Raw genomic sequence first — 26,416 nt, 5'->3', positions numbered from 1 at the left:
AGGCTGGAGTACAGTGGCATGATCTGGGCTCACTGCAACCTCTGCCTCCCAGGTTCAAGCAATTCTTCTGCCTCAGCCTCCTGAGTAGCTGGGATTACAGGCACACGCCACCACACACAGCTAATTTTTGTATTTCTAATAGAGATGGGGTTTTACCCTGTTGGTCAGGCTGGTCTCAAACTCCTGACCTCGTGCCCACCTCAGCCCCCCAAAATGATGGAATTACAGACATGAGCTACCACACCTGGCCTGTTCTGCTACTCTATTATGGACTTTTCTTCCCTAATTTTAATGATCCTTCTGTTTCTGGGACTTTTAAGGTATCCTACTCCAAACCCTTTTGAGAATAGAGATGTGGATTAAATAATATACAAGAAAGATACATGCTTACTGACTGATTAAAGTACCGACTGGTTTAGAATCTAGCTGTGGAAACTGGGCGTTGTGGCTCACGACTGTAATCCCAGCACTTTGGGAGGCCGAGGTGGGCAGATCACTTGAGGTCAGGAGTTCGAGACCAGCCTGGCCAACATGGTGAAACCCATCTATACTAAAAATGCAAAAATTAGCTGGGTGTATTGGCAAAGGACTGTAGTTCCATCTACTCAGGAGGCTAAAGCATGAGAATCACTTGAACCCAGGAGGCAGCGGTTGCTGAGATCACGCCACTGCACTTCAGCCTGGGCGACAGAGCAAGACTCCATCTCCAAAAATAAATAAATAAGTAAATAAAATTTTTAAAAATAAAAGAAAAAAATCTAGTTGTGGGGCTACAGAATTCAAGTGCCTGCACTCCTGTGATCAATTGCTGAGCCCAGCAGGCTTCCTGAATGAGGTGACTGCCCTGGCCCTCCTCCTGGGCACCTAGGGTTACCTTCTGTATGGTGACAGCTGCTTGGCCCTGACTGAACTTGTGCCGTCCGTCCTCCCGAATCCTCCGATCCCGCTCCTCATCTCTTCGAATCTCTTGCATGAAGGTGGCTCGAAGCCGGCCTTGCCTGGCCCGCTCTGCCCTTTGTACTAGAATTATGGCCTCAGTCCGGTGCATTCCTGTAAAGCTCTGGCCAGAACAGGGGCAAAAGGGCAAGAGTACATGAGGGAGAGCTTGCATCCAGGGCAGGCCACTGGGAGACCAGCCGCCAAAGGATCCACCAGGGCACCATCCTCCCAGAGTATTTGGGAGCCCAAGTCTTGTCTTGGCGTTAGAAGGTTACCATGAGCACAAGAACAGCCTTGAAGAAGGCCAGGGATTACCTAAAGGGCACTCTGGTATAGGGCAGGGAGGGGCCTCTGCATTCTGGAGGCTTTCAGGAGAAGGGGAATGGAAGTATCTGGGAGGGTGTCACTCCTGTTTACCTTCCGGGAGGACACTGGCTCCAGTCTGGACAGGATCTCAGCCAGCATCAGCCTTTGCTCCCGCATAGCAGTGGACTGCTCCAGCAGGAAGTATTTGGGGATTGGAACCTCTAGGTCAGCCTTTGGGGCAGCATTGGGGGAGGAGGGTCAGAAATCAAAAGTCTGGGCCATCTGGCCAATCTATTACAATTTTCAGCTGCTGACACAGCCCCAGTACTGTTTTCCTCCATTTTAGAGTCCTGGGGTAGGAAGCTGAAAGGGTAATGGGCAGATGCCCCCAAGAATCATTCCTCTCCTTTGCCCCCATCATCTGGCTGCAGTTGAATTCTGGAGGATTGTGGTAGGTGGTAGTGGTCTCAAACCTGGTTGTGCATCAGAATCAACTGGGAAACTCTTAAATGCAGATTCCTAGGTTCTCCCCAGACTACTACATCAGAATGGCAGGGCCTACAGAATCTTTTTTTTACCCCAAGTGCACTGCTGCAGCTGGTTGGGGAAACTTTGAGCTAGTCTTGGATATGAAGCAGTTACTGTACCCCAAGCTTAGGGCCAGACTGGAGGCCTCATCGAAGCTCTGTGCTCTAGAACAGCCTTCTAGAACTTGCTTGTGCACACAGATCACTGGAGGGTCTTGATAAAACGCTGGTGAAGATTTAGTGGGTTAGGGATGCAGTTTCTCATTTGAGATGTCAATGCTGCTGGTCCAGGGACCACACTTTGAGGAGCCTCTAGAGGACTCTCCTCACAATCTCCTGCAGTTCATGGGTCTTCCCAGTCATTCAGGGGACCTCACCCTGACTCCATCCAACTCCCAAGTACTTCATGCACCCACCCCCTTCCCAAATACCCTCCCCACAAGGTCAAAGCCCATCCTCTGATCTTCTTTGCCCTCCTTCCTTCCCTAGCAGGTGTCCCAACACCAGGAATATCCGTGGGGTGGTGGGTAGGCAGAGGGTGGTCGGCCCCACCCGACCCCAAGCTGTCCGGGGCATGGCTCTGTGTCCCAGGTGATCAAGGCCGGTCCGCCCCGCCTCTCCCCTCCCACTACCGGGCTGGGGGCGTGGCTTCGCGGCCGCACACACCTACCGGGGTGAGCTTGAGATCCTGCAGCACGAGGTCCAGGCAGTGGTTCTCACACAGTTCCGCGCGCACCAGCTCGTCCTTGAGCTCCAGCACGCGCCCCGCCACGCTGTCCAGCAGGCGCCGCACCAGCCGCCTTTTCTGCGGCTGCACCAGCTGGTCGTAGACGGTGTCGAAGCGGCGCAGCAGCCCCAGGTAGTGCAGGTAGAGCGACCCGAGCCTGTACTGGAAGGTCTGCCGCTCCCGCGCGGGCACGGGTTCGAGGAGGGGCTGCTCTCGGTCCAGCAGCTCCTGCAGGGTCGCGTGGGAGGACTCCCAGAGGCGCTGGTAAGCTCTGGAGAGAGGGTGGCGGGCGCCACGTGCTCTGAGCCGAGGAGGAGTGGGGACACAGAGCCGCCCGGCCTTTTGAGGACTGTGGGCTCGGGGTGCCATGAGGTGTGATGTCACTCATAGCTCTGAAATGGACTTCAATGAGGTGAGGAGCCCGCAGGGCAATGAGTGAACGCCGATCTGGTCTTAGGGAGAGTGCAGGATTGGGCTGTGCCGTAGGATTAGCAGACAGAATGGGCATAACCTTTGGGGATTTGCGGGGAAGCCAGCCCAGACTGGGGCTCCAGTAAGGATGGGGTCTTTGGGAGTCAGGGACAGTGGCCCTCCAGGTATGGGGGCAGCCCATGGGTGCTGCAGTGATCTGGGCTGGTGGGTGGGAAGTGGGGGTGAGGGATGAACGTGGAGGAGGGTCCCTTCCCCAGAGCAGAGCCCTGGTTCTGGAATTAACCACCCGAGGAAAGTTTGCACAGTGAAAGCTGCCAGGGTAGCAGCAGCAGCTGGGGCAGCCCAGCGGCCAAACCCCCACTCTGCACCAGCCTCTCAGGACAAGGAGGTGCTCTGCCATTTGTTCTCTGCCCTGGGGGCCCCACTCCAGCCCCTCACTCACCCCTCAGACATAGTCCCCACTTCTCCACACTGCCCTTTGTTTGCTGGTGGTGGAATTCACAGAACCTCTGTGGCTCCCTGACTCCACCCCCAGGGCCACAGGGCAGAACAGCCTGGTTTTAAGAGTTCTGACCCATTGTACCAGTGTTCTAGGGCTGAGGAGAGGGGGCTGGTGGGTGCAGAATCGGGACACTTATCTCGGAGGCCGTCCTGGAAGCAGCACGCTGAAGGGACCATGGGGCGGGCAGTGGCAGCCTCCCACAGATCAAGCTTTGGAAGCTTAGGGAAGAACATGACTAACTTCGGTCATTTTTCTTGTAAAGAACAAGTGAAATAAGTCTCTATTTGAAGCCCCCTAAAAGCTTTGGTGCTCTGGATACATCTGTCCTGAAGGCATTCCCCTTAGCAAGGCATCACTGCAGCTTCTCACCCTGAGTGGCCTCTGTTCCCTCGCTCAGCCCCCACCTCCTGAGCCCCACAGCCCTCCTTCGCTCTCTGGATAACAGCACAGAGGCCCGTGTGGTAGAGGGAAAGGCACTGGTTTGGAGTCAGAAGGCCCTGAAGGCCCAAGTGCCACTTTGGGTGAAAGTGAGCATAACCACACTTGCCTCCCTAGGGCCTGCCAAGAGCTCACGCCATTCCCATGAGCCAGACCCCTGTGAAGGATCATGCTAGAAAGTGTAGCAGACGCTGTTCTGCATGCTTGGGGCTCACTTGGTCACCTGTGGGTTGCCCCCCCCATCACTGCTACAGGCTCAGAAGACCATTTTTCCAAAAAGACAAAATATACCACTAGCAGCCTGAGGCTGGTCAGCTGGGGTAAGGTTTTTGACTCAGTGTCACATTGAGGCTTATGACTGAGTAAGTCTATGAGGAACCGGGCCAGGGAAAGAGGCAGAAGGGAAATAGCAGCAAGGAGCAAAGATAAGGACTCTTAACTCCAAGGTGCCTATGAGCTACCTGAGAGTCTCATTAAAATGTAGATTCCGGGCTGGGCATGGTGGCTCATGCCTGTAATTCCAGCACTTTGGGAGGCCAAGGCAGGCGGATCTCCTGAGGTTGGAAGTTCATGACCAGCCCAGCCAATTTGGTGAAATCCTGTCCCTACTAAAAATACAAAAATCAGCCAGGCGTAGTGGTACGTGCCTGTAATCCCAGCTACTCAGGAGGCTGAGGCAGGAGAATTGCTTGAACCCAGGAGGTGGAGGTTGCAGTAAGCCCAGATCATGCCACTGCACTCCAGCCTGGGCAACAGTGAAACTGTCTCAAAAATAAATAAATAAATAAATAAAATACAGATTCCGCTCCAGATGTGAGGAGGTGTCAAGAGCCTGCCTTTCTAACAGGCTCCCAGGTGCTACGGCTCCTGCTAGCCTGGGTCATGCTTAGCAGAACAAGATGTGAACACAGGGCAGAGTGGGCGGGAGTGAGGCTTCGGGGGCAGATACCCTGAGCCTGCCCCTTGCTAGCTGTGGACATAAATGTGGATCACTAGTCCTCAGCTCACAGAACCTCGTGCTGAGGCTCAAGGTATGAGAAGAGACACGTGACATAGGTAGCACTGCCGCCGAACGTCAGCCATTACTACAAGGTGATGTGTTTTCAAGACATGGAGATGAAGGTGACCACAAGCTGGGTCTGTCCAATTACAAAGGGAACATGAAGAATCTGAGGTTTGTCTAAATCCCACCCCTTCACCCTCTCCAAGCTTGGAAGAGGATTTGTGGGTCATGTGCCCACAAGATAAGCAGAGGCTGCATGAGAGAGAAAAAGCAAGTGGTCTAGTGGTGAGTGGCCAATTTAGGTAAGAACCCAGGAATGGCCATGGTGCTTTCTTGCAGTTTTTCTGTGGGTTTCAAATTTTTCCAAATAAAACTGGAGAAGAAAAGTTAGGAGTTTCTGCAGATGAGCACTTTGGGTTAAAAAAGACTAAAAAAGAAAAAAGAAGAAAACTTAGGAGTTTCAAAAACATCTCCACTGATTTGTTCTGAAAATAAGGGGAAAGTGAAAAATCATACTGATCTCAGCAGGTTATTTAGAAGCTGGTCTGGGCCATCAGTTTTTGTATCTTGACTAGATCTGTGTGGCCCCTTCGCACAACAGTGTCTGTCCTATCGGATGCAATGACAGTTCGTGGGAAATGACGTTGCAAAGCTACAGCCTGAAAGAGCACCACACAGGAGTAATTTCAGGCCCAGAGAGGGAATCAGCTGGTAGAAATCCAGATGATAGCCCAGGCCCAGGTCCTACTCCAGCTCACTGCCAAATAGAACATTTGCATGTGTACGAAGCTATCACACCTTGCTCACAGGATGTACCCAGAAAGCAGTTTCTAAGAAGTAACGGAGAAGCGCTATTCCACCTGTGGTAGCCTCAAAGTGAGGCCACGCTTGCTCCACACCACTCCCTGGCCTCAAACATCCTTGCAAATAACCACAGTGCACAGAAACAGTTCACCCTTTATTTTTGTCAGGCCCTGGGTCACTTGGAGCTGGTGTACTTGGCGACAGCCTTGGTGCCCTCGGACACAGCGTGCTTGGCCAGCTCCCCAGGCAGCAGCAGACGCACGGCCGTCTGGACTTCCCGGGAAGTCAGGGTGGTCCGGCCTGAGTACTGAGCCAGCCGGGCAGCCTCACCCGCCAGCCGTTCAAACACATCATTCACAAAGGAGTTCATGATGCTCATGGCCTTGGCAGAGATGCCGATGTCGGGGTGCACCTGGAGAGAGGGCAGCACCACTTGGTTAGTGGAAGGGGCTGGCGGCGGCGGTTGGGGGGGGCGGGTCCTACCTATGCTGCAAGCCTCACTCCGAGCTGGGGGCTCTAGGAAGCCAGAGGCAGAAGGCAAGGAGGCTCCTCACCAGCCCCTTCCCAGAGGCCAACAGACAAGGAAATTGGGATTTGTGTTTTCTTTGTGCTACTATGGTATATCCAAGTTGTTCAAAAGAAGTTTTCAACTGCAGGAGGTAACACGATTAAGTTCCTTGTATGAACACACACAAGCCGCTGTTCTTAACAAGTGGGACCAGTTCCACATGCAGCTTGCTGTTTTCACTGCTGCACTTGCATAATGTTCCATGGCATGATGTATCATCCTTCCTATCACCATTCCTCTCAATGAACATTCAAGGTTTGGGTTTGGGTGTTTTTGTTGTTTTACTATCAGGGGTATGGTAAATGTCCATCTTTGAACCTTGTGTGAGCACAGGGAAGGTTATTTCCAGAGGCAGGACTGGAGGGCAGAAAGGTTTGTGCATGTAACTTGGTGGAGCACATGACCAGCGAGCATGTCCCCATGACAGTTGGAGCCCTGGACCAGGAGGTAGGAGTCCTGTTCTGTGGCTGCCCTGTGAATTACAATGACCTCGAATATAGCCCTTTCCTTTGGGAAATGGATTTCCTTTTCTGTCACATAAGCTTTTGAACTAAGCGACATTTAGTAAAGCAAATGGGACCTAATGACAGTCCTAAAATGTGAGTAGGTAGACCATGTCAGATGTGAGGTGGGAGAGAAGTAACTGTCCCACAACCTACATGGAGCCAGAGGTGGAGACTGCACTAGAACCAGGAGGCTGTCCCTGCCGCCCTCCCTGCCGCCTCTGGTTTCCACTGCTGGCAGCAAATCTGCACCTGGCACAAGGCTGGTTCCGCCCCAACCCCCTCTGCTGTCAGCACCCTCTGTTCTCTTTAGGGCTCTCACCCGAAGCAGGAGGTTGAGGGGTTGGCCCTCAGCAGCACTCTCCTCTCCAAGTCCAGGCCTGATCCAACCCATCAGTTGCAATTTTTGCCCCTTTAAGTCGGGCTAAGACACAGGGCTCAGTGATACCCATTCCTACCCCCACTTTCCTCAGGGCACCAGGGTCTGTCCTCCGGTGCATCTCTTCAGCCAACCCATAGCACTGGACTCACCCACCCCTGACCCTGCAAGAGCATTCCCAGGCACCCAAGTTGTCAATCCGCTAGAGGGATTCAGACTGGAGTCAGGCACTACCTCTGGGACCTGCTCTAGCAGAGGGGGAAGAGTTTCAGGCAGGTTGGAGACCCACGGCAGGCAGCACATGGCTACCCCTCCCTCCTCCTGGCCCTGGCCCTGCTGAGCAGCGGCTCTGGATCCTCCAGGCGAACTGATTGTCAGTGTTCTGATTCCTGTGAGTAGCCACTTTCCATGCATGAATATAGGGCACCTGCAGCCCCTCGGTGTTGGGGAGAGAACACACAGGAAGGATGCTAGGGGCTTGCCCAGAGCCAGGGGAGCTGGGACAATGCCACCATCAGGCCATGTGATACAGGAACCCCATGGAGCCTTTAGTGGCCTCAGGCTCTTTATAAGGTGGGCAAACCTTAAGCCCCTCAAAGAGCTGAGTGCCACTCGTCCAGAAAACCTTCCCTAAGACTCCAGTTCACCCCGATCACCCCTCTTCTCAGTCACCAAACACACCTTGTTGTGTCATAATGTTTGGTACCTTATCACCTTCAGCCCGGCACAGAAAGTGTGGTCCTCTTGTCCTTTAATTATGTCCCACCTAATCATGCTGTCTCACCGTCCCCGTAAACTACTGGAGGGTGGCAGAAAGCACGCTTTGTCTCCTGCCTATCACCGGTACCCAAGATCCTGAGAGGTGGAGACCTCGAAAATCAGGTCCCGCCACCTCAAGAGGGACCTGGCTTGCCTTAGCCACTTGCCCCACTGCCAACACTAACCTCAGAGCCCTGGCTTCCAGCCAGTGCCCTTTCAAGGTGCTTTGCAAGGGCATCCCACACACACATCCCTGCTCTGCACTCACCTGCTTCAGCACCTTATAGATATACATGGAGTAGGTTTCCTTGCGCCGGCAGCGCTTTTTGGATTTCTTGCTCCCAGTACTGTGGCCCCCACGGCCCCCGAGCTGCTGCTGCTGCTGTCCATACTCAGTGCTCATCTTCCTGCTCCTCTAGCCCCTACCCACCCCTCAGAGCTACTTTTATGAAGTCAGCTGCCCTGCCAGGTGTGGCTGGGGGCATGCACCTGGGAGAGGGGGGTGGGAGATAAGGGGCGTGACTCAATCCCAATCTAGAACATGCTCTGGGCTAACCTTGAAAAAAGACAATTGCACTTTCCTCTCCCACAAATAATTTTCTGTCTCTGAATTAAGAAACCCTTTACTGGGTCCCCTGCTTCACCCAACTATCTACCAATGTATTTACGCACTTGTTAAAAGTTCAGGCAACTCCAGCCCACCAGCCTGTAATCACGGGGCACACAGGTGCCAGTATGGCTCAGAGTGCTGGGGACTCCGGAAGGAATGCAGGCTCCTTCCCCCACTGGGTCCCAGTGGAGCTGAAGAGACAAGACTGAATTCACATCAAACCACCAGAGAAGGGCAAAGGGGCCAAAGGGGATGGTACCTATCACGAGGAGGGCTCGAGCAGCTAGGGGTCGCTTCTTGGCACAAATGGGTATATGACGCCAGGTCTTATAGGATGTCTCCTTTAATTGGGAAGAATGGGAGAAACGGTGTGAAAGGTAGAGTAGAATCAGCGTGAGCTGAGTATAATGAGGCTTGGACTGAAAGCAGACAATGAGCAAAACGCCTGAGCCTGGACTAGATGCAGATAGCAGGAAGCCTCCCAGGTAGTGAAGAGGCTGACAGGGAGGAAGACCACTGGAGGTAAGAAGCAAAAAAACAATAGATGCTCTCCAGAAAAGCAGACGTGGGGGTCTTGGGAGTTGGCAGTAAAGGGAAGAAAAAGGTCATCACAAAATGGAGTCAATTGTCTCACTTAGCACCTATGAGGGAACAAATATTTCAGGCCCTTGAATGCTGTGATTAAAGAAACGTGGAGCAATATGAAAGGTATAGAGGCTTGGGAGAAAAGAGGATGTTCTGAATGGAAAGGTGGGGGAGTTTCCAAAGACCAGCATCACCTGCTGCCTGTTAAACCAAGCAACTCCTCAATCAACTTACTTCCCCACCCAGCTCTGAACGGCCGGTCACATCCTAAGTGCTAAGGTTCAAGAGAACAGGGCATTTCTCAATCCAAAACAAGGCACTGCTAATTTTAGAAATATGCATTTTGTGTACTTTTAAAACATTCTTTAAATTACCAAGGTTGACCTTTTTCTCGACAAGTAAGCTGACTATTTCCATTCCTCCAGGTTCTGAAGGCCTCATGTCCCAGCATGGAGACTCTGGAGATCCCAAGTCTACCTGGATTCTTAGTAATGTCCAGCACCTCCTTGGCTGAAGGAGCAGGGGCTCTGTCCCTCACTGTCCCCATTATCCCTGCAGCCTAGTCTCCAGATGCCATTTTCCCCTAAACAAGGCTCTGGACACTCAGGACAGACTAATGTGGGCCATTTGCTCCAGGCCCCACTTAAGGCATAAAGCAGTCAAGCCAGTCCCCTCTGGGGTCAGTGAGAAGAAAGGACTCCTGTCTGTCTTGGCTGCAGTGTCTCAAGGGAGGCTCTTGTCCCCACTGCCCAGGGGAGCTCCTGGGCTTCTTGGCTATCTGAGAAGGCCCTACTCATTTTTGAAGGGAGAGCACACCAATCTCACCTTTCCGGGTAGCTACTCACAAGAAACTTCCCTCCCTTCAATACTGCTGTCTCCTATCTAAATCACCATTTAGCATCTAACTTATGTCCTGTATGGTTCTGTCTTACTGGCTTTCCCACTAGATCATGAGCTCCTTAGGGGTTTAGACACCATCTGGGACAGCTGTTCCATCCCCTCAACCAGTCCTGGCTGTACTATAATGAGTACTGAAAAATCATGCCTGTCCTCCCATAGGGATGGCTGCTGTTTTCAGAGGCAGAGTGATGAATCCACACCAGGAAGGATGGCCACCGGTGAAGTGCTGCCTCAGACAGGTAGGCAGAGGCCTGGGCTGGAAGTGAATTCATTAGTGATGAAAACTATGGCTGTGGACAGGCCATAATTAGGACAGGCCTAATTTCCTATATCCCAATAGGAAGAGGGGTTCACAAACATTGGTGTGGAAATGCAAACTCCACATCTCTGCACCTCTCTCATTCTACCAAATGCAATCAATAGGTCTGATGCTCAGCAAGCTGCATTTTTTAATTTGAGACAGTATCTCGGTCTGTCCTCAGGCTGGAGTCAGTGACACGTTCTCTGCTCACTGCAGCCTCAACCTCCTGGGCTCAAGCGAGCCTCCTCCTTCCAGCACAGCTGGGACCACAGGCACATGCTACCATGCCTGGTTTTTTTATTATTATTTGTAGAAATGGGGGTCTCCCTATTTTGCCCAGGCTGGTCTTGAACTTCTGGGCTCAATCGATCCTCCTACATTGGCCTCCCAAGGTGACGAGCTTACAGGCAGGTGTGAGCCATTGTGCCTGGCCAGTCTGCATTTCTTATTTTTTTGAGACAAGGTTTTGCTCTGTCACCCAGGCTGGAGTGCAGTGGTGTGACCTCAGCTCACTGCAACCTCTGCCTCCTGGGCTCAAGCAATCTATCCGCCCCAGCCACCAGGTGGGACTCCAGGCATGTAGAGACATGTTTCACCATGTTTCCCTGGTCTTGAACTCCTGAGCTCAAGTGATCCACCTGCCTCTGGCTCCCAAAGCGCTGGGATTACAGGTGTGAGCCAACACACCTGGCCTGCATTTTTAACAAGCAGCCCAACTGCTATGCAGATGGAGAACTTCAGATCACAATCAGAAAACCACGCCCTGACAGTGGTTCTCAAAATACAGCCCCTAGACCAGCAACACCAGCATCACCTGGAAACTTCTTAGAAATGTTAATGTTCTTGGTTTCCCCCAAGACCTACTGACCACAAACCTTGAGGCGAGATCTGGCAATCTGATCTGATGAGCCCTCCAGGTGATTCTGATTCTTGTTAAAGTCTGTGAATCACAGGCCTGAGAAAAGGTAATTTCAAATCAGCAGTAAAGGGAGAAAGTTCTTCCAGCTCCCATGGACTAGTCTCCAGTTCCCATCCACACAACTGATGTGGGATCCGGCTCCTGCTGAGGGCAGTGCATGTGGGCACCACAGGGAGAAGAAGGCCCCAGAGACCCGAGAAGGAAGGTAGGGACCATGGCTTCCTCTTTCTTTATTGGGCGCTTTGTAGATGCCACGCAGGTCTAAAAGTTACACTGTTAAATAATTATTTAAAAACTGACCAGGACGAGGGTCCTGATCCAGAGCTCCAAACCAGAAGCAAAAAGGAATGGGGGCGGTGGGCATTCCTCCAACATCACCAAAACCCAGAAAACGAGGATCCTAAGCTCCTTTGAGGGCCAAATCCAGGCTTGGGCCCTTGGGCTAACCTGCAGGTACCTCTGACTGCATCACACTCAGAGTAAGGTAACCAGCAAGGGGCTGGAGGGAACGGCCAGCCGAGTCCAGACATGGACAGAAGTAACTGGAAGGAGGACGGGAAACGGACAGGTACTGTCCAGCTGTAGACAAGAGAGTGCAGCTAAGGCAGGTCGAGGGGCAGGGGAGAGGCTGGGGGAGCGGTATTGCAGCCATGCAGGAATGCAGCNAAGAGAGTGCAGCTAAGGCAGGTCGAGGGGCAGGGGAGAGGCTGGGGGAGCGGTATTGCAGCAATGCAGGAGTGCAGCCCTGGGTTCTGTCCTGAGCAGCTGGTCAGGGTAGCAGCTGTTAGTTCCCAGATGGAGCTCCTGACCCGAGCCCAGGCAGAGGGCTCACACGTTGTGGGTCCTCTTGGTGAGCTGGGGCTCCTCATCCACCAGCTTGGACTTGAGGTGCTCTTTGTAAGCCAGGATGTCTCCAGGCCACTTGGTGATTGTCTGCTTCTCACAGACCCAAATTTCCTGTGCAACCTAGAAAGCAAAGCCTAGACTTAATCCTGGGCCAGTCACTGTCCCCACCTCTGCCCAGCAGACTTTCTAGGAAGAAAACTCCACCCCCCAAATCCATATCCAGCTCACTGTCTCACGACTTCTAAGTTATTTGGGGTGTTCTAACCCAAGGGTACCATAACCAGGTTTGCGGCCTTCCCAGCCAGGAACTGCTGTGTCACTCCTGGTGTCAGCTCCCTGGCAGGGTCTAGATCTATTTAGAGGCTTCACTCTCAGCTTTCTTTTCTCTACCTCCCATCTTCTCCAGAGCTTCCGAGGAATGAGCAGCTTTTTCTCCAATGACTGTGGTAGCTCTCTGTCTAATCAAAATCCTTCTTAGTAGGAAACTATTTTCGGACTGAAGAATCTTGGGACAGTAGTAAAAGCACTCTGTTTCCTACCCAACTCTCTTTCCCATTTGAACCAAAAATGCCAAGCTGGTTAACATCTCCAGATAGAAGAAATGAAGCATTTCAGTTAAGGCTTTCTAAGTAGCCCCAAAGAGGCATAAGTACTGGTCTTCACCACCTGTGTCTACACTCTGAGCCCCTTCTCTTAATTCAGTAAGTGGGTGTTATGTGCCCTCCACATGCCATGACTATCCTACCCAACCTTCTAAAAGGTCTCTGCTGTGCCTCACCCACTGGCCAGGGCCTCACCTGCTGAATGAGTCTGAAGTCATGGCTGACCAGCATCATACCACCCTCAAACTCATTGATGGCATCTGCCAGGGCGTCGATGGTCTCAATATCCAGGTGATTGGTGGGCTCGTCCAAGAAGAGCATGTGGGGGTTCTGCCAGGCCAGCCAGGCCAGACATACTCGGCACTTCTGCCCGTCTGACAAGTTCCGGATTGGGCTCACCTGAGTGGAACCATGACATACATGTAACTTGGCATCATCCCCACCAAACAGCACAGCTCATCTCTCCTCCATTTCTCCCTGACTCCTCCCATCAGTATTGCCATTTTACAAAAAGTGAGGCTCAGAGAGACCCACTAGTCTCTTGAGGCCTGAAAGAGACTCATCTGGAAACCTGAAGCTCTTGTTATTACTAAGCCCATATCTCTTGGCAATTAAATCTTAATGAATGGTTCAGATCTGCACCCAGAAATTTGTCTTCTAGATTGTGAGTTCCTTTGCCCTCAAGTGCTATGGCACAAGGGCATGTTGAGACTGGCATGCTATCCTTGGCCCCTCAAAATGCCCCCTTACATAACAATCTAGAGTAAAGGAAAGGTAATAGGTTCTTAGGGGAATCAAATGGAGGAGACTCTGGTTTGGACAGCTTCCAAACCTAGGCTGCCAAGACAGTGTCCCCTGACCCACGCAGCCACAGAATCCCAGCTATCTGGCGTTCTCACCACACCCTCCTTTACTGACCTGCTGTTTCCCAGTGAGACCGTATCGCCCAATGATCTTCCTCATTTCTTCCTTCTCCTTGATCTCTGGGTAGCACTTCATCATGTACTCCAAAGGCGAGAGATCTAAGTCCAGCTGCTCTTGTAAATGCTACAGGAAAAATGGAAGCCACCCAGGTGTGACTGCCATCCCGCTTCAAAAGGAACCCTCCTAGGTAACTTCCTATTTCTATCCCAGGCACCTGTTCTGGGTTCAAGAAGCAGGGAGGAGCCACCTAGGCTGGAATTCCTGCCAGGGGGTAGGGGTGGCTGGCTGGAACTCGGCCAGATACAGCACCTTCCCATACCCTGGGCAATTCCCTGGATCCCAACTCCAGGTCCATACCTGATGATAACGCCCTATCTTGACATGAGAGTGTTTTCGGATCATGCCATCTGTGGGTAGTAGCTAGGAAGAAAAAAGTGGAAACATAAGCATGAAACAAAGGAACCCTAGTTAGAAACAGACATAGGCAGAGCAGGCAAACAAACACATGTTCACACTGAACAAGACTCAACTTCCTAAAGAGAATACATCACCAACTCACACACTGCTATTCTGGCCACTCTAAATATATTTAGGAAGATGTACTGAAGCAGATGTTCTCAAGAGGCAAAGATACAATTTAAGTAGTTATGAAATGTCTACTGCAGAATGCACTATACTGTGTAGCAGAGGACTTGGATGTAGGTGCAACATACATTTTCTAAAATTAAAAACAGGTTCTCAAAGTTGTCACTGTCATCAATGGGTTCTTAGAAACAGAACCTATTTTAATGGTCTGGAAACAGACTTTAAGTGAAACAACATATAACAAAACTAATTTTGCCATAGGCTAACTGATATAAACAACAGTTAGGTTCCTGCAGCATTTTTTGGTCACAAAAAAGATCATCAAACTTCTAAATAAAGATCCAAACACTTTCTTTCTTTCTTTTTTTTTTTTTTTTTAAGAGGGAGTCTTGCTCTGTCACCCAGGCTGGAGTGCAGTGGTTCACTGGAACCTCTCCATCTCAGTTTCAAGTGATTCTCCAGCCTCAGCCTCTGGGAGTAGCTGGGATTACAGGTGCCTGCCACCATGCCTGGCTGATTTTTCGCATTTCTAGTAGAGATGGGGTTTCACCATGTTGGCAAGGCTGGTCTCAAACTCCTGACCTCAAGTGATCCACCAACCTTAGCCTCCCAAAGTGCTGGGATTACAGGTGTGAGCCACCGCACCCTGCCAAACGACCCAATCACTTCTAATACATTTAAATACACGTGAGCTACACATACATTTAAGAAAGATTAGTGAAAACAAGGTAAATTATTTACCCAATTTTTGATGAATCAGTGAGTGATGGTAGTTGCAATAGTGGTGGGTTAAGCCAAGGAAGAAATGTTTGCAAAGGGAAAATTGTAAGGAGCACTTCCTACCACCACACAGTTCAAAAATAATCACACATGTGGCTGAGTTGCTGAGTGCATTTGTATGATTATCAGAAATTTTATCAATTTTTCTTTTATAACAATTTATATTCATTCATTCTTTCATTTTCCAACCTGCTTATTCAAGTTTAGGATCATGGCCAGCCAGAGCCCATCCCACCAACCCAGGGAACAGGGCAAGAACCAGTCCTGAAGAGGACACCATTCTATTACAAGGTGTGCTCACACACACCCACACTCATTCAGACTGGAACCACTGAGACATGTCAATTAACCTGACAGGCGTAGCTTTGGGATGTGGGAAGAAACTGAAGTACCCAAGAAAGCCCATGCAGACATTAAGGAGGGAAGTACAAACTCCACACAGACAGTGGCCCCAGCTGGGAATCATTTCTTTTTTTTCATCGATATTAATGAAATGACATTATTTGAGAAGCTGCAACATCCCTAAATGCACAGATGTTCCTATATTCTAATTGCTCTGATTGAAAACAGAAACATGCTCAAACATATACATGTATTCACACACACACAAATACACACAACTCTGACAGACTCCTCCCTACCCTATCCCTGTCCCAGGAAAACAGCCCCCAACTTCAGCACTGTCCAACCAGACCTTCCCCGTCTCCTGTCTGCTGCCCCGCCCCTCCAGAGGGCTCACTCACCACCGAGTGCTCAGGCCCTCCCAAAGTAGCAGCCCCTGAATCACTCTCCTCTTCCTTAGCCATCACAAGGCCTAATCTTAGAAGGATCCACGCCCACCTTGGCACCATACCTCTCCAGTTAGCAGCTTCAGAAGAGTTGACTTTCCTGCTCCATTGGGCCCTACCAGAGCCACTCGTGTGTCAAGGTCAATTCCAAATTCTAGATTATTGTAGATGCAAGGCTGAGGTGGGGATGAGAGAGAGATGGACACAAGGCTAGAGTGCAGATCTGCTCTGACCAGCAGACCAAGCCTGCTGAGTCCCCAGTCACCAACAGAGAAGCAAGGAAGTAGAGGGAGGCAGCACTCATGGCAGACCCCACCTAGCCCACTGCCTCCGCCCACCAACCCAGCTGAGTCGTCTTCCTTCCATATACACGAAGAAAGGCTAACGCAGAGCCTTGGATGAGGCACCCCAGCAGCCACACCTGAAAATCCCCCAGAGCATGTGGGCTAGCAGGTGTGGTCAGCATAGAACAGGAGTGGCTCCCATGAGCTGATACTCACCCTATAAGATACACCCCAGCCACCCAGCCATAATGCCCTGGCATAAACTTACCCCATCTTTTGTATACTTGAAGCTCACATTTTGCACCATAATGACGGGTGGCGGGATCTTGCCACATGGTGGGAAGTAAAATGACAGTGTCTAGGAAGAAAAGAGGGCATTTATCAAGTTGGCTCCTTTCTTACCCATCTCACCTTAGGCCACCCAGCCCCAACCAATCACACCCCACCTTGTCGCTCACGACCCTCTCTGTCAGTCCTGATGCCATCATTTTCTGTAGCGTCTTTTCCTTGCTCTGGGCCTGCCGTGCCAGCTTGGCACTGCCATGACCAAACCTTGCAATGTAGTTCTAAAAAAGACCAAAGGGAGCTTGAAGTATGTGTAGGCGCTCAATAATTCACCTTCAATCCAGAGTAAAAATGGTGATCATAACTTCTTCCCCACCTCCATCAGCACCCCAACTTCTCCCCCACTCCAGCACCCCCACTTCTCCAAATGCCCTCATCCAACTCCCCTGCTTGTTTCATGCAGGAGGCCATGAGCCTGACTCTGCAGTCTCCCTACCTTCATGTGTGCAATCTGATCTTGCTCCCAATGAAACCTCTTCATCTGGTTCTCCTCCAGCTCTAGTCGCGTCTTCACATACTGATCATAATTACCCTGCATGGAAATGTGCCAGGCAAGGCGGGCAGCTTTAACCTGGGTTGCAATCCTGGATTCTCACTCAGAGTTTAGGGGGATGAGGGATGGCACTGACTTGGCCCTGGCTCTAAGGCTGTGCAGTAAGAAGAGAGGAAGTGCATTACAGAAGCATATCCTAACCTCAAATTGGAGTCTTATCAATTCTATGCCCTTCGCTCAGCCCAGCCAGGGCCAGGCTCCACAGCAAATCCTTAGATTAGTCAAAAAGACACCTGTGGCACTGGGAGTGCCTGAAAGTCATGGTCATACGACATCATGAGGCTCAGAGCCTTCCAAAACCACCTCCTATTCCTCCCCGCACCCCGAGAGGCTGATGCCCCACAGACTACAAGAGCTGTCTCCAGATGGGAAAACAGACCAGTCAGATTTAGAAGCTGACAAACCTTGTATAAGTGGATTGCCATGGTTTCTATCTGCAAACAAAAACGGGACTCAAGCTAAATATCCAACAGAAAGGGCCTAACAAGTCACAGGATAAACACATAATGAAATACTATGCAGTCACTGAAAAGATTGTGGTTGATTTATACATACTCACATGGAAAGCAGTCCAAATATACTAAATTTAAAAAGCAACCTACAGAATGATTATTAAAACTAACTGTGGCCAGGTGCAGTAACTCACACCTGTAATCCCAGCACTTTGGGAGGCCGCGGGTGGATCACTTGAGGCCAGGAGTTTCAGAGCAGCCTGGCCAACATGGCGAAATCCCGTCTCTACTGAAAATATAAAAATTAGCCAGGCATGGTGCCATGCGCCTGTAGTCTCAGCTACTTGGGAGGCTGAAGTGGGAGGATCACTTGAACCTGGGAGGCAGAGGTTGCAGTGTGTCAATATCATGCCACTGGATTCCAGCCTGGGTGACAGAGTGAGACCCCATCTCAAGAAAAAAAAAAAAAAAAGAAAAAAAAGACTGCAATTGTATAAAAAGAAAAAGATATGTATATATGAAATGTTCTATAAATGCTTACAAGTATACAGGAAGTTTCTGGAAAGCTATATTAAAAACACTAATACTCCTATGACTGTGAGTGAAGAGGACATCAATTGTTCCTTCCTTATGTGCTTTTTGAAATATAAAATGAAAAGGCAAGGCACAACAGTGGGCTGTTGAGATCCTCACCCCCATTCTCCTGTGGTCATGGGAGGTGGGGTAAATGTGCTGACTCTAGTGAAGCAGAGTTAAGAAGGCATTCGAGAAGGCAGAGGGAGGCCCGGTGCGGTGGCTCGCGCCTGTTATCCCAGCACTTTGGGAGGCCAAGGTGGGCAGATCACTTGAGGCCAGGAGTTCAAGACCAGCCTGGCTAACATGGTAAAACTCTGTTTCTACTGAAAATACAAAAACTACCCAGGCGTGGTGGTGCATGCCTATAGTACCAGCTACTTGGAAGGCTGAGGTACAAGAATGACTTGAACCCCAGGAGGTAGAGATCACAGTGAGCTGAGATCGTGCCAGCCTGGGTGACAGAATGAGATTATGTCTCCAAAAAAAAGAAGCAAGGCAGACGGGAGCAGGGCCTGCCTGGGCACCATGAAAAGTCAACTTCTTTGCCAAAAGGCAAACATATACCATGTGCACAGGCTGCCAACCCATGGCCTATGGCCTGAAAGCAATGACTTTGGGATCAAAATAAAACAGGCAGCAGGACTCCTTGTCTGTATCTTTTTACAGCAATAGGTAGAAAATAGCTGCTAGGCAAGTCTGTCTTTTTTTTTTGAAATGGAGTCTTGCTCTGTCACCCAGGCTGGAGTGCGGTGGCGTGATCTCGGCTCACTGCAACCTCTGTCTCCAGGGTTCATGCAATTCTCCTGCCTCAGCTTCCCAAGTAGCTGGGATTACAGGCACCCGCCACCGCACCTGGCTAATTAGTTGATACAGGGTTTCACCATGTTGGCCAGGCTGATGTCGGAACTCCTCACCTCAAGTGATCCACCCACCTCGGCCTCCCAAGTGCTCGGATTACAGGCATGAGCCACCATGCCCGGCCCTCTTTTTTTTTTTAAAGAGAAATTCAGAGAATTGGTAAGCACAGAGATATCTATGAGAGAAGCTGAGGCCCACTTACCGTATAATACTTCAGTTTCTTGTTGTGCATGTGAATGATATTGGTACAGACACCATTCAGAAAATCCTGGGAATGGGAGACGAGGACCAAGATGCGCTTAAAACTGCAAAACCAAACAACCCATCAGTGAAGAGCTCAACAATGGGAGCTAGCTGACAACCGCTGAACTGAGAGTCAGGCCCATCCTTATACCTAAGCACCTTTTAGATGCGTTGTCCAATTCCTAGCTGTCAGTAAGCACCTAAGCCACCACTGCACAATCTATCCGTAACAGATTTGTACGCCTTTCAGTGTGGTGAGACAGATTGAGTTTCCTCAATCTTCTGTTCTAATTTCCAACAGAATGGAGTGGAGATAGTTGCAACAGTGATAGTAAACGGAAATGTGTATATACACAAATACACTCATGAACGTATCCAAAACTGTGGGTGGGAAGAACTGGTAAAGACAGAGTAAAAAACAAAATGCTTTACTTTTTGAAAGAAGGTACTAAGTCACTGTACCACTAACAACTTTCTTTAAAAATTGGTACAATATTCCAACTTATTCAGTTCTTTAGCCATAGAAAGACCATGAACATATTGGCTATATTTTCCTTTGTCACTGCATCATGATCTCAGATGGATTACTGTCTTTTCTTCTTCATACAATTAAGAAAAGAAAAATGTCTTTAAGATCTTGCATTTGAAATACGGAAAAAAACCAAGAGAAAAAAAAAAAAAAACAAGGCTTTTTAAAAAAATGCTCATACATTTCAAATTAAAGAAAAACAATGAAACAAAAAGGCCAGCCCTAAACAGCCCTAAAGGTGCTCACTGCTTGTCCAAGCAAGTGAACTCTGGTCTTCTTTCAGTTCCTTTCTCACTGGTGTAATATCAGTGCAGTTTCTGGGCATCCATTTTCTAGAATCCCCCTTTGGGACCCTGCCCGCTCACATCCCCCATTCCACCCTCTTACGTTTTTAGTTCTTCTTCCAACCACACACAAGCATCTAGGTCCAGGTGGTTGGTGGGCTCATCCAGGAGCAGCATGAAAGGCCGAATAAAGAGGGCTCTGAAGGACAGGAAAGGAGACAGAGGCACCTCAGAATCATAATGGATGTTACACAGGAGAGGACCAACTTGCCTGCTACATGCAATTAGGGGTAGGTTCCTGGCCTGAGTCTTGAAATTAATTCTAGGCTCTGTACCTCAGAGGGAAAAGGAGAAGTAGGACAGAAACAAGAGCTGAAGAATGGAGGTTGAAGAGTAGGCTACAGGGCTCAGAAGCACAGAAGTACAGTCTGAGGCAAGGCTGTAGAAGTCTTTATGAGTCTATGAGTCTTATACACTGAAGTTGGAGACCACAAGGAAGACAAAAAGATACAGAGGACATAAACTGCTAAAGCAGATTAGACCTATCCGAAGGCCTAAAGATAGTTAGACCTATCTGGTTGGGTGGCCAAGGCTAGCAAGGTATAGACTCTAAAGCTCTGGTTCCCAAACCAGAAATCTGTGTTTTTAAAAGCTCCTTAGGTGAACTGGAGGCAGCTAATCCTTGCTAGCATGTGAAACCACTGTGCTCATGTTCTAAAGCACACGCAGGCAACTTTCTAGAGCAGGATATCAAGTCTTATAAACTCCCTTCACAGAAAATGATGGGACAAGGAATTACCTGTTTAAACTAGTGACGCTGGGGGGATTATTGGCAGAATGCTGGTCTATAGAGACTCACTTTGAGTCCAGGCCACAAGAGAATAAGAACAATAACATCATAATAGCTGTCTCACATACTAGAGCACAAAAAAGGTGGAAAAGGAATCATGGTGGGAGGACAGAAACAGACCTACTCTACCATTTTCCCTTCGACTACCCCTAGGATCTCTAAACCCAACCTTCTGTTGGGTGCTGGGAATCCAACAGAAGACTGAGTCACTCTTGACCACTTGAGCCAGGAAGCTCTCACTCTGGCCCATACACAGTACCCCCTCCCTCTCCACACTGCAGACGTCCAGGAACTCCTGTTCCAAACAGTTCCACTGAAGTCAACATTAAACTCTGGAGAGATGGGGCAGCTATGGGGTTAGGGAAGGAGGGAGGGACTCACCTGGCAAGGGCAACCCTCATCCTCCAGCCCCCACTGAAGTCTTTCAGCTTCTTGCGCTGCATGGCAGGTGTGAAACCCAGTCCGTGCAAGATCCGCGAGGCCCTCATCTCTGCCTTGTCGGCATCCAGCTCCTCCAGGCGTTCATAGAGCTCCATGAGCTTCTCACACTCCGCTGTGGACAGTGCATGGCCATAAGCTCCTGGGGGCCTTCCTAGAAGCCCACCCCCACGCCCAGGTCTGGAGCCCTACCATCCTCATGAGCCAGCCGCTCTGCCTCCCTCTCTAGCATGGCCCGCTCTGTGTCGACTTCCATCACACACTGCAAGGGTGTCTTGTCACTAGGGGGCATCTCTCGAGTCAGATGGTAGATGTCGATATGCTCAGGGATGGGCACTTCACGTTTCCCAATAGCAGAGAGCAACATGGACTTTCCTGAGAGGGGAGAGGAGCAGACGCTTGGTACAGTGAAATTCCCTATTCTTCTTCACCACTGGTTCTTCCACCCCAGCCAAACTGGGACCTCATCCATTTTTCTTGAGGACCTTCCTTCCCTTCATTCGCTCAAATCTTGCCAGCCCCCATTCTTGAGATTCCTTTCTGACTTTCCTCCAATTCTTGCCCCGCCCCTTCTCTGAAGCCTTTTTCATTTACCACAGCTTCACACGCCCTGACCAACTTCTCCAGCACCTGCTGTCTGTAATTACTGATGTGGTACAGGGTGGATGTACCCTTATCTGAAAACCCAAAATGCTCCCAAATCCAAAATCTTTTCAGTGCTGACCTGAAGCTTAAAGGAAATGCTAATTGGAGGATTTCAGGTTTTTGGATTAGGGATGCACAGCCAGTAAGTATAACACAAATATTCCAAGATCCAAAACACTTGTGGTTCTAAGCATTCCAGATAAGGGATACTCAACCTGTACATACCACATACTGCTCTGCATTGCTAGTTCCTTTTCCCTGGACATATCTGGTCTCCCACCCATATTCTAAATGCCTTGCTCTGAACACAGCTGGTGCTAAATAAATACTTATGAGTGACAGATGAGCCAAGGAGAGATACCTCCCACCTCCCCTTCCAAGGGCCTCACCAATTCCATTTAAGCCAATGAGGCCATAGCGACGGCCTGAGTTTAATTCCAGTTTGGTGTCACTGAGCAGCTCTTGACCGTGAAAGGTGAGTGACAGGTTGATAATGTGAACGTCAGTACTGTTGGGGTGAGAGGCCAGGACGCCAGTGACAGCTCGAGCAGCAGCTTTCTTCATCTCAAAGTCCTCGAGCTCCTTGGTCAGCAAATCCACTTCTGGGGATAGAAAAGCAGTGTTTGGGAAGATGGCTGTGAGATAGACTCGGCTCTCCACAAAGAGGAACATCCTGAAGGACTGGGCTCCAATCCTGCTGAGCAGGCTCAAATGTTTCTCAAGCTTTAGGGTGCACACTGACACAGAGCTGCCCCAACAGTCTGCTCGCTTGGACATCCGTCCTTTTAATTATAACCTCTCTTGTCCTCTCACGTCTCTGTTTACCTATGTCCATCATTCATAACTTCCTGTCCTGCACTGCTGTGGCCAGGAATAAAACTTCCCCACAGCCTGGCTTTATTGCTCCTTCTAATTGCTTTTTAACTCCCCACTTTCTGAGTGCCTATCTGTTACAATTTGCAAGACTAATTCTGCTTTCCTCTTCAAACATTTACTTAGTGTCTACCTGAGAAGCAGGTCATTAAAAAAAATTACCCAAGACATGATCCTTGCACTCAAAGATCAAATAATTTAGATAAACAGGAGATACAACATAAAAAGGTAAGTAACATGAAAAGACAGCAAAGGGGTACAGAGAATGGAAATACCGAGGTCAGGTTTGACTGAGAGAGGCTTTTCTATATTGAGCTAGGCCTTGACAGAAATGTCAAATGCAGCTAGCAAAAACATGATGGTAGTAGAATTCAGTGTGTGACAGGACAGAGATGTGCTGACTACTCAAGAGGCAATCAATAGTCTGGGTAGACAGAGAGCTGTTTAGAAAGTTTTCAGAGGGCAAGGAAGGGGGCTGGGATTGGACCGCCAAGGGCCTGGAACATTCTCTACCGCATATTGCCATGTTTCCCTGTCTAGATGTTAAGTTTTTGGAGGGAACGCTGTAGTGCCTCCGTGTGTAGCACCATGTTGAGCACTTGAGAAATAATAATTATTTCCCAAAATATAAATAACAGAAAGGCAGCTCTCTCCCAGGAAAAAACCCCATAAAACAACTCATAAGTTACTCTCTGGTAGGTGGAGTCACTATCCCTGTGAGGACAAGTGTATGGTGTAGCCAAGAACCTGACACATTGGCCACCATGTGTAGAAATGGAAACTGAGAAAGGGTCAGGGAATTGGCCCCCTCCTCACAGTCTAACAGAGCGGCAAGGCAGCGTGGCAACTCCCACATCCGCTTGCCACGGAGTATGTGAGAACCTTGTCTTCGGCTTCCTTGCTCAATGACAGGGTGGCACAAACTCAACTCTACTGACTTGATTCATCATGAAAAGTTGAGTTGCATAACACCAGATATATTGTCCGCTGCCCCCAGCGTCGAGATTCCCACTCTAGCAGGGGCATGCATTCAGTCTTAGCAACCATCCTCAACTCATCCCTCCCTCAATTCACCTGTGGTCTCTCTGCCATTGGCCTCATTTTTCTCCTCTGCCACCTGTGGTTCTGTGACAGCATCTCCATTTTCTTCATGTCCTTTTCTGGGCCGCTGTCGAGCTTTGGCAGCCTCCTTCTTTTTGGCTGCCTTCTTCTTGGCCAGGTCGGAGGGCATGATGATGGCCCACAGGAGTAGGATACTGTTCTTTCAGGGAGCCTGAAGGAAGGCAAACAGATACCCCCAAACTCTAAACTTACTGGTAAGAATGCCTGGGTCCTGCTCCATCTCTCTCAGGAATCCGCCTATCAATATCAAGCCTCTGATGCCCTGATCTGTCCCTGTCTCTTCCCTCCCAACTTGGTCAGGGTCTCTCAAACCAATGCCGATTCTCAGCCGCTCGTCCAATCTTAACATCTCTTCCCACAGGCACCAGTCCCCACGGACTGCCTGACTCTGGAAATGCTCCTTCTTTCAGGCCCTCCGGCTGGGAACCAGTTTCTGCCCCTCAGCAGACGTTCCCGTCTCCAGTTTCCCTACAACTTGGCTCTTTGCACTCAGCCGGCCACCTCACTTTCCGGGCTTCCTTCTCCCATCCGTCTCGGGCCTCTTCTCGGTCGTCCCTCTCCACATTACCCGGTCGTTGACCCCAGCCTCTTGCCGGGACGCACTCGTCCTCGCCCGCGTTGAGTCCCATCCGAGTCTCCACGCTCGTCACCCCTGGGTCCTCCCCCACCCCACCCGTCAGCTTCTCTCCCATTGCCCTATCTTTTCCCTCGCAGAGCCCTCCAGCCAGGCCCCGTCCCTCCTTCCTCTTCTAATACTCTTTCCCCCTCACCGGCGGGTACCCTCTCCCTACAGCGCCCCTTCCCCTAACTCACTGGGCCTCGCCGCTCGGCCTCTGTCGCAACAGAGCTGCTCCCTGGGCTCCTCCGCGTGCGGCCGGCTCACCAGCCAATCACGGCCTCGGGTGGCTTTAGGCGCACCGTCGTGCGGCCTCCTGGGAAATGTAGTCCTCAAGCCGCAGCGGCCAAGAGTGAGACCCACCTTGAGGACTACCATGTATCCCAGGGACCTCGCGGGGCCGCGTGACGCCATCAGGATGCGCGAGGCTCGGAGAGGGGTGGGATTACAGTCCAAGAGCTCTCTGCTACCTGGCCTGCTTCGCGCGCTGGAAACTGCAAATACCAGATTGGTCATCCGATAAGCCGGCTGAGCCTTCCAGCCGTCACCTCACCTCTCGAAAATCGATTGAGCTGTTGTGGAGTTACCGAGTTCTTAGAGATCCCTAACCGACTCAGGCAACAGGGCGTACGACTACACATCCCAGCTTGCCTCAGCGGGAGTAGGTCGAAACAATGGGAGAGGAGAGGTGGGAGGTGAGAGGAGGAGGAATAAAAGGAAGGGGGCGATGGGCAGGGGTCCCAGAAAGCGGGGCATCACTGCGAAGATATTGCCAACAGAATTCCTTCACGAAAGAAAGCACTTTCGTTTCATGAAACCGTAATTTTAGAGGCTGGTTCATTATAAAACTTTTAGAAGGTGCCAGTCGTTGTCTTGGAACCTCGGCCGCTTAGCCTACCCACTCCAGAATTGTTAGGTTCCCACTAAAGCCATGCAAGTTTGGTGGAAAGATCCCTGAGATAAGGCCCTTTGACCAAGATTTCGTTTTATTAACAGTTAGCTATGCTACCGGGCCCGTTACTTTCCCTTTGAGTCTCACTGTGTAAAATCTCTCACATGACAGTAAGTTTGGGCTGGATAGTGTAAAAATAAATACAATTTCTCACAGACTTCGCATTACCTACATTGTAAATTGCAAATGTGTAGCCTCAGGTACAAGGCAGGCCTTTTGTGATCTTTGTTACTTCTCCAGGCTCCTGTGCAGCGGGACCCTCACCATCAGTGACACGTGGGGAAGCAAAGGGAGCTGTTGCTCCCTGTAAGCATATTCTCCAAATGTGGCACCTTTTCGCCCACGGTCCATGACTCAAAAACGAGAACTAGTTTTTCTTCTCAAACTTAATAATTCAGTAGAACTTAACTACTTATATACTTCAGAGATTAACCATGCTATTTTACACCTGCTTTCCTTTGAACATACATTTTTCTAGAATATCCTCCACAATGAAGTGCCTACTATCTGTTAGGCTCAGATATACGTGCTGGAGTTGCAATGGTGAAAAGTCCACTCCCTGACCGCAAGGAGTTCATATTGAAGAAGGAACATGTGATAAGTAAACAGGCTGGGTGTGGTGGCTCACGCCTGTAATCCAAACACTTTGGGAGGAGAGTTCAAGCCTGCAGTGATCTATAATCAAACCACTGTACTCCAGACTGGGTGACAGAGCTAGACCCTACAACAAAACAAACCAGACATTGACACTATGACATTAAGTGCCCTAAAAGAAGTGACTTATGTGTGCTGCTGTAACCACACATTTTTGTTTGTTCTCTGTAACCAACGTTTACAGTGTGGAATACAGTCATGAGCTGGGCGTGGTGGCTCATGACTGTATTCCCAGTGTGCTGCTGGCGTACCTAGGTGGAGACCTCACTTGGCATAGCATAATTAAGGGTATAACCCCAGGTCTACCCTTCATTGTGTGGCCTTGGGCAAAGTACATGTTCTCTGTAAAATGGGAATGATAGTTTTAAAAAGAATACAGTTAAATGACTGTAAATCCCTTCTGTATGAAGCAAAG

At 49.9% G+C, this 26,416-nt stretch overlaps 3 protein-coding genes across 3 annotated transcripts in view; all 3 read right to left on the bottom strand.

The window, feature by feature from the left end:
- Positions 1–3,420, bottom strand: part of IQCA1L (IQ motif containing with AAA domain 1 like) — a 15,400-nt gene extending 11,980 nt beyond the window's left edge. The window contains exons 1-4 of the mRNA XM_017520242.1: positions 3,374–3,420; positions 2,443–2,770; positions 1,357–1,476; positions 875–1,060 (exon numbers count right to left, since the gene is read on the bottom strand). Of these exons, the coding sequence (XP_017375731.1) occupies positions 875–1,060; positions 1,357–1,476; positions 2,443–2,770; positions 3,374–3,384 (645 nt within the window). The 5' untranslated portion in view covers positions 3,385–3,420. The remainder of the gene's footprint in view (positions 1–874; positions 1,061–1,356; positions 1,477–2,442; positions 2,771–3,373) is intronic.
- Positions 3,421–5,819: 2,399 nt separating this feature from the next.
- Positions 5,820–10,532, bottom strand: LOC108297583 (histone H2B type 2-E1). The gene is made up of 2 exons (XM_017520218.2): positions 8,156–10,532; positions 5,820–6,090 (listed from the first exon to the last, which is right to left on the bottom strand). The coding sequence occupies exons 1-2, from the start codon at positions 8,288–8,290 to the stop codon at positions 5,854–5,856; spliced, it is 372 nt and encodes a 123-aa protein (XP_017375707.1). The 5' UTR covers positions 8,291–10,532; the 3' UTR covers positions 5,820–5,853.
- A 1,336-nt stretch (positions 10,533–11,868) lies between these two features.
- Positions 11,869–25,009, bottom strand: LOC108297553 (ATP-binding cassette sub-family F member 2). The gene is made up of 15 exons (XM_017520204.2): positions 24,593–25,009; positions 23,732–23,930; positions 22,174–22,386; positions 21,332–21,514; positions 21,083–21,254; positions 19,955–20,050; positions 18,998–19,100; positions 16,793–16,888; positions 16,458–16,577; positions 16,280–16,369; positions 15,793–15,903; positions 13,932–13,994; positions 13,569–13,697; positions 12,846–13,049; positions 11,869–12,168 (listed from the first exon to the last, which is right to left on the bottom strand). The coding sequence occupies exons 2-15, from the start codon at positions 23,886–23,888 to the stop codon at positions 12,031–12,033; spliced, it is 1,875 nt and encodes a 624-aa protein (XP_017375693.1). The 5' UTR covers positions 23,889–23,930; positions 24,593–25,009; the 3' UTR covers positions 11,869–12,030.
- Between the last annotated feature and the right edge of the window lie 1,407 nt (positions 25,010–26,416).

This window comes from Cebus imitator, unplaced genomic scaffold (assembly GCF_001604975.1).
Source record: "Cebus imitator isolate Cc_AM_T3 unplaced genomic scaffold, Cebus_imitator-1.0 Scaffold20, whole genome shotgun sequence".
Classification (NCBI taxonomy): domain Eukaryota; kingdom Metazoa; phylum Chordata; class Mammalia; order Primates; family Cebidae; genus Cebus; species Cebus imitator.
This window is presented reverse-complemented; position numbering and strand designations above follow the sequence as displayed.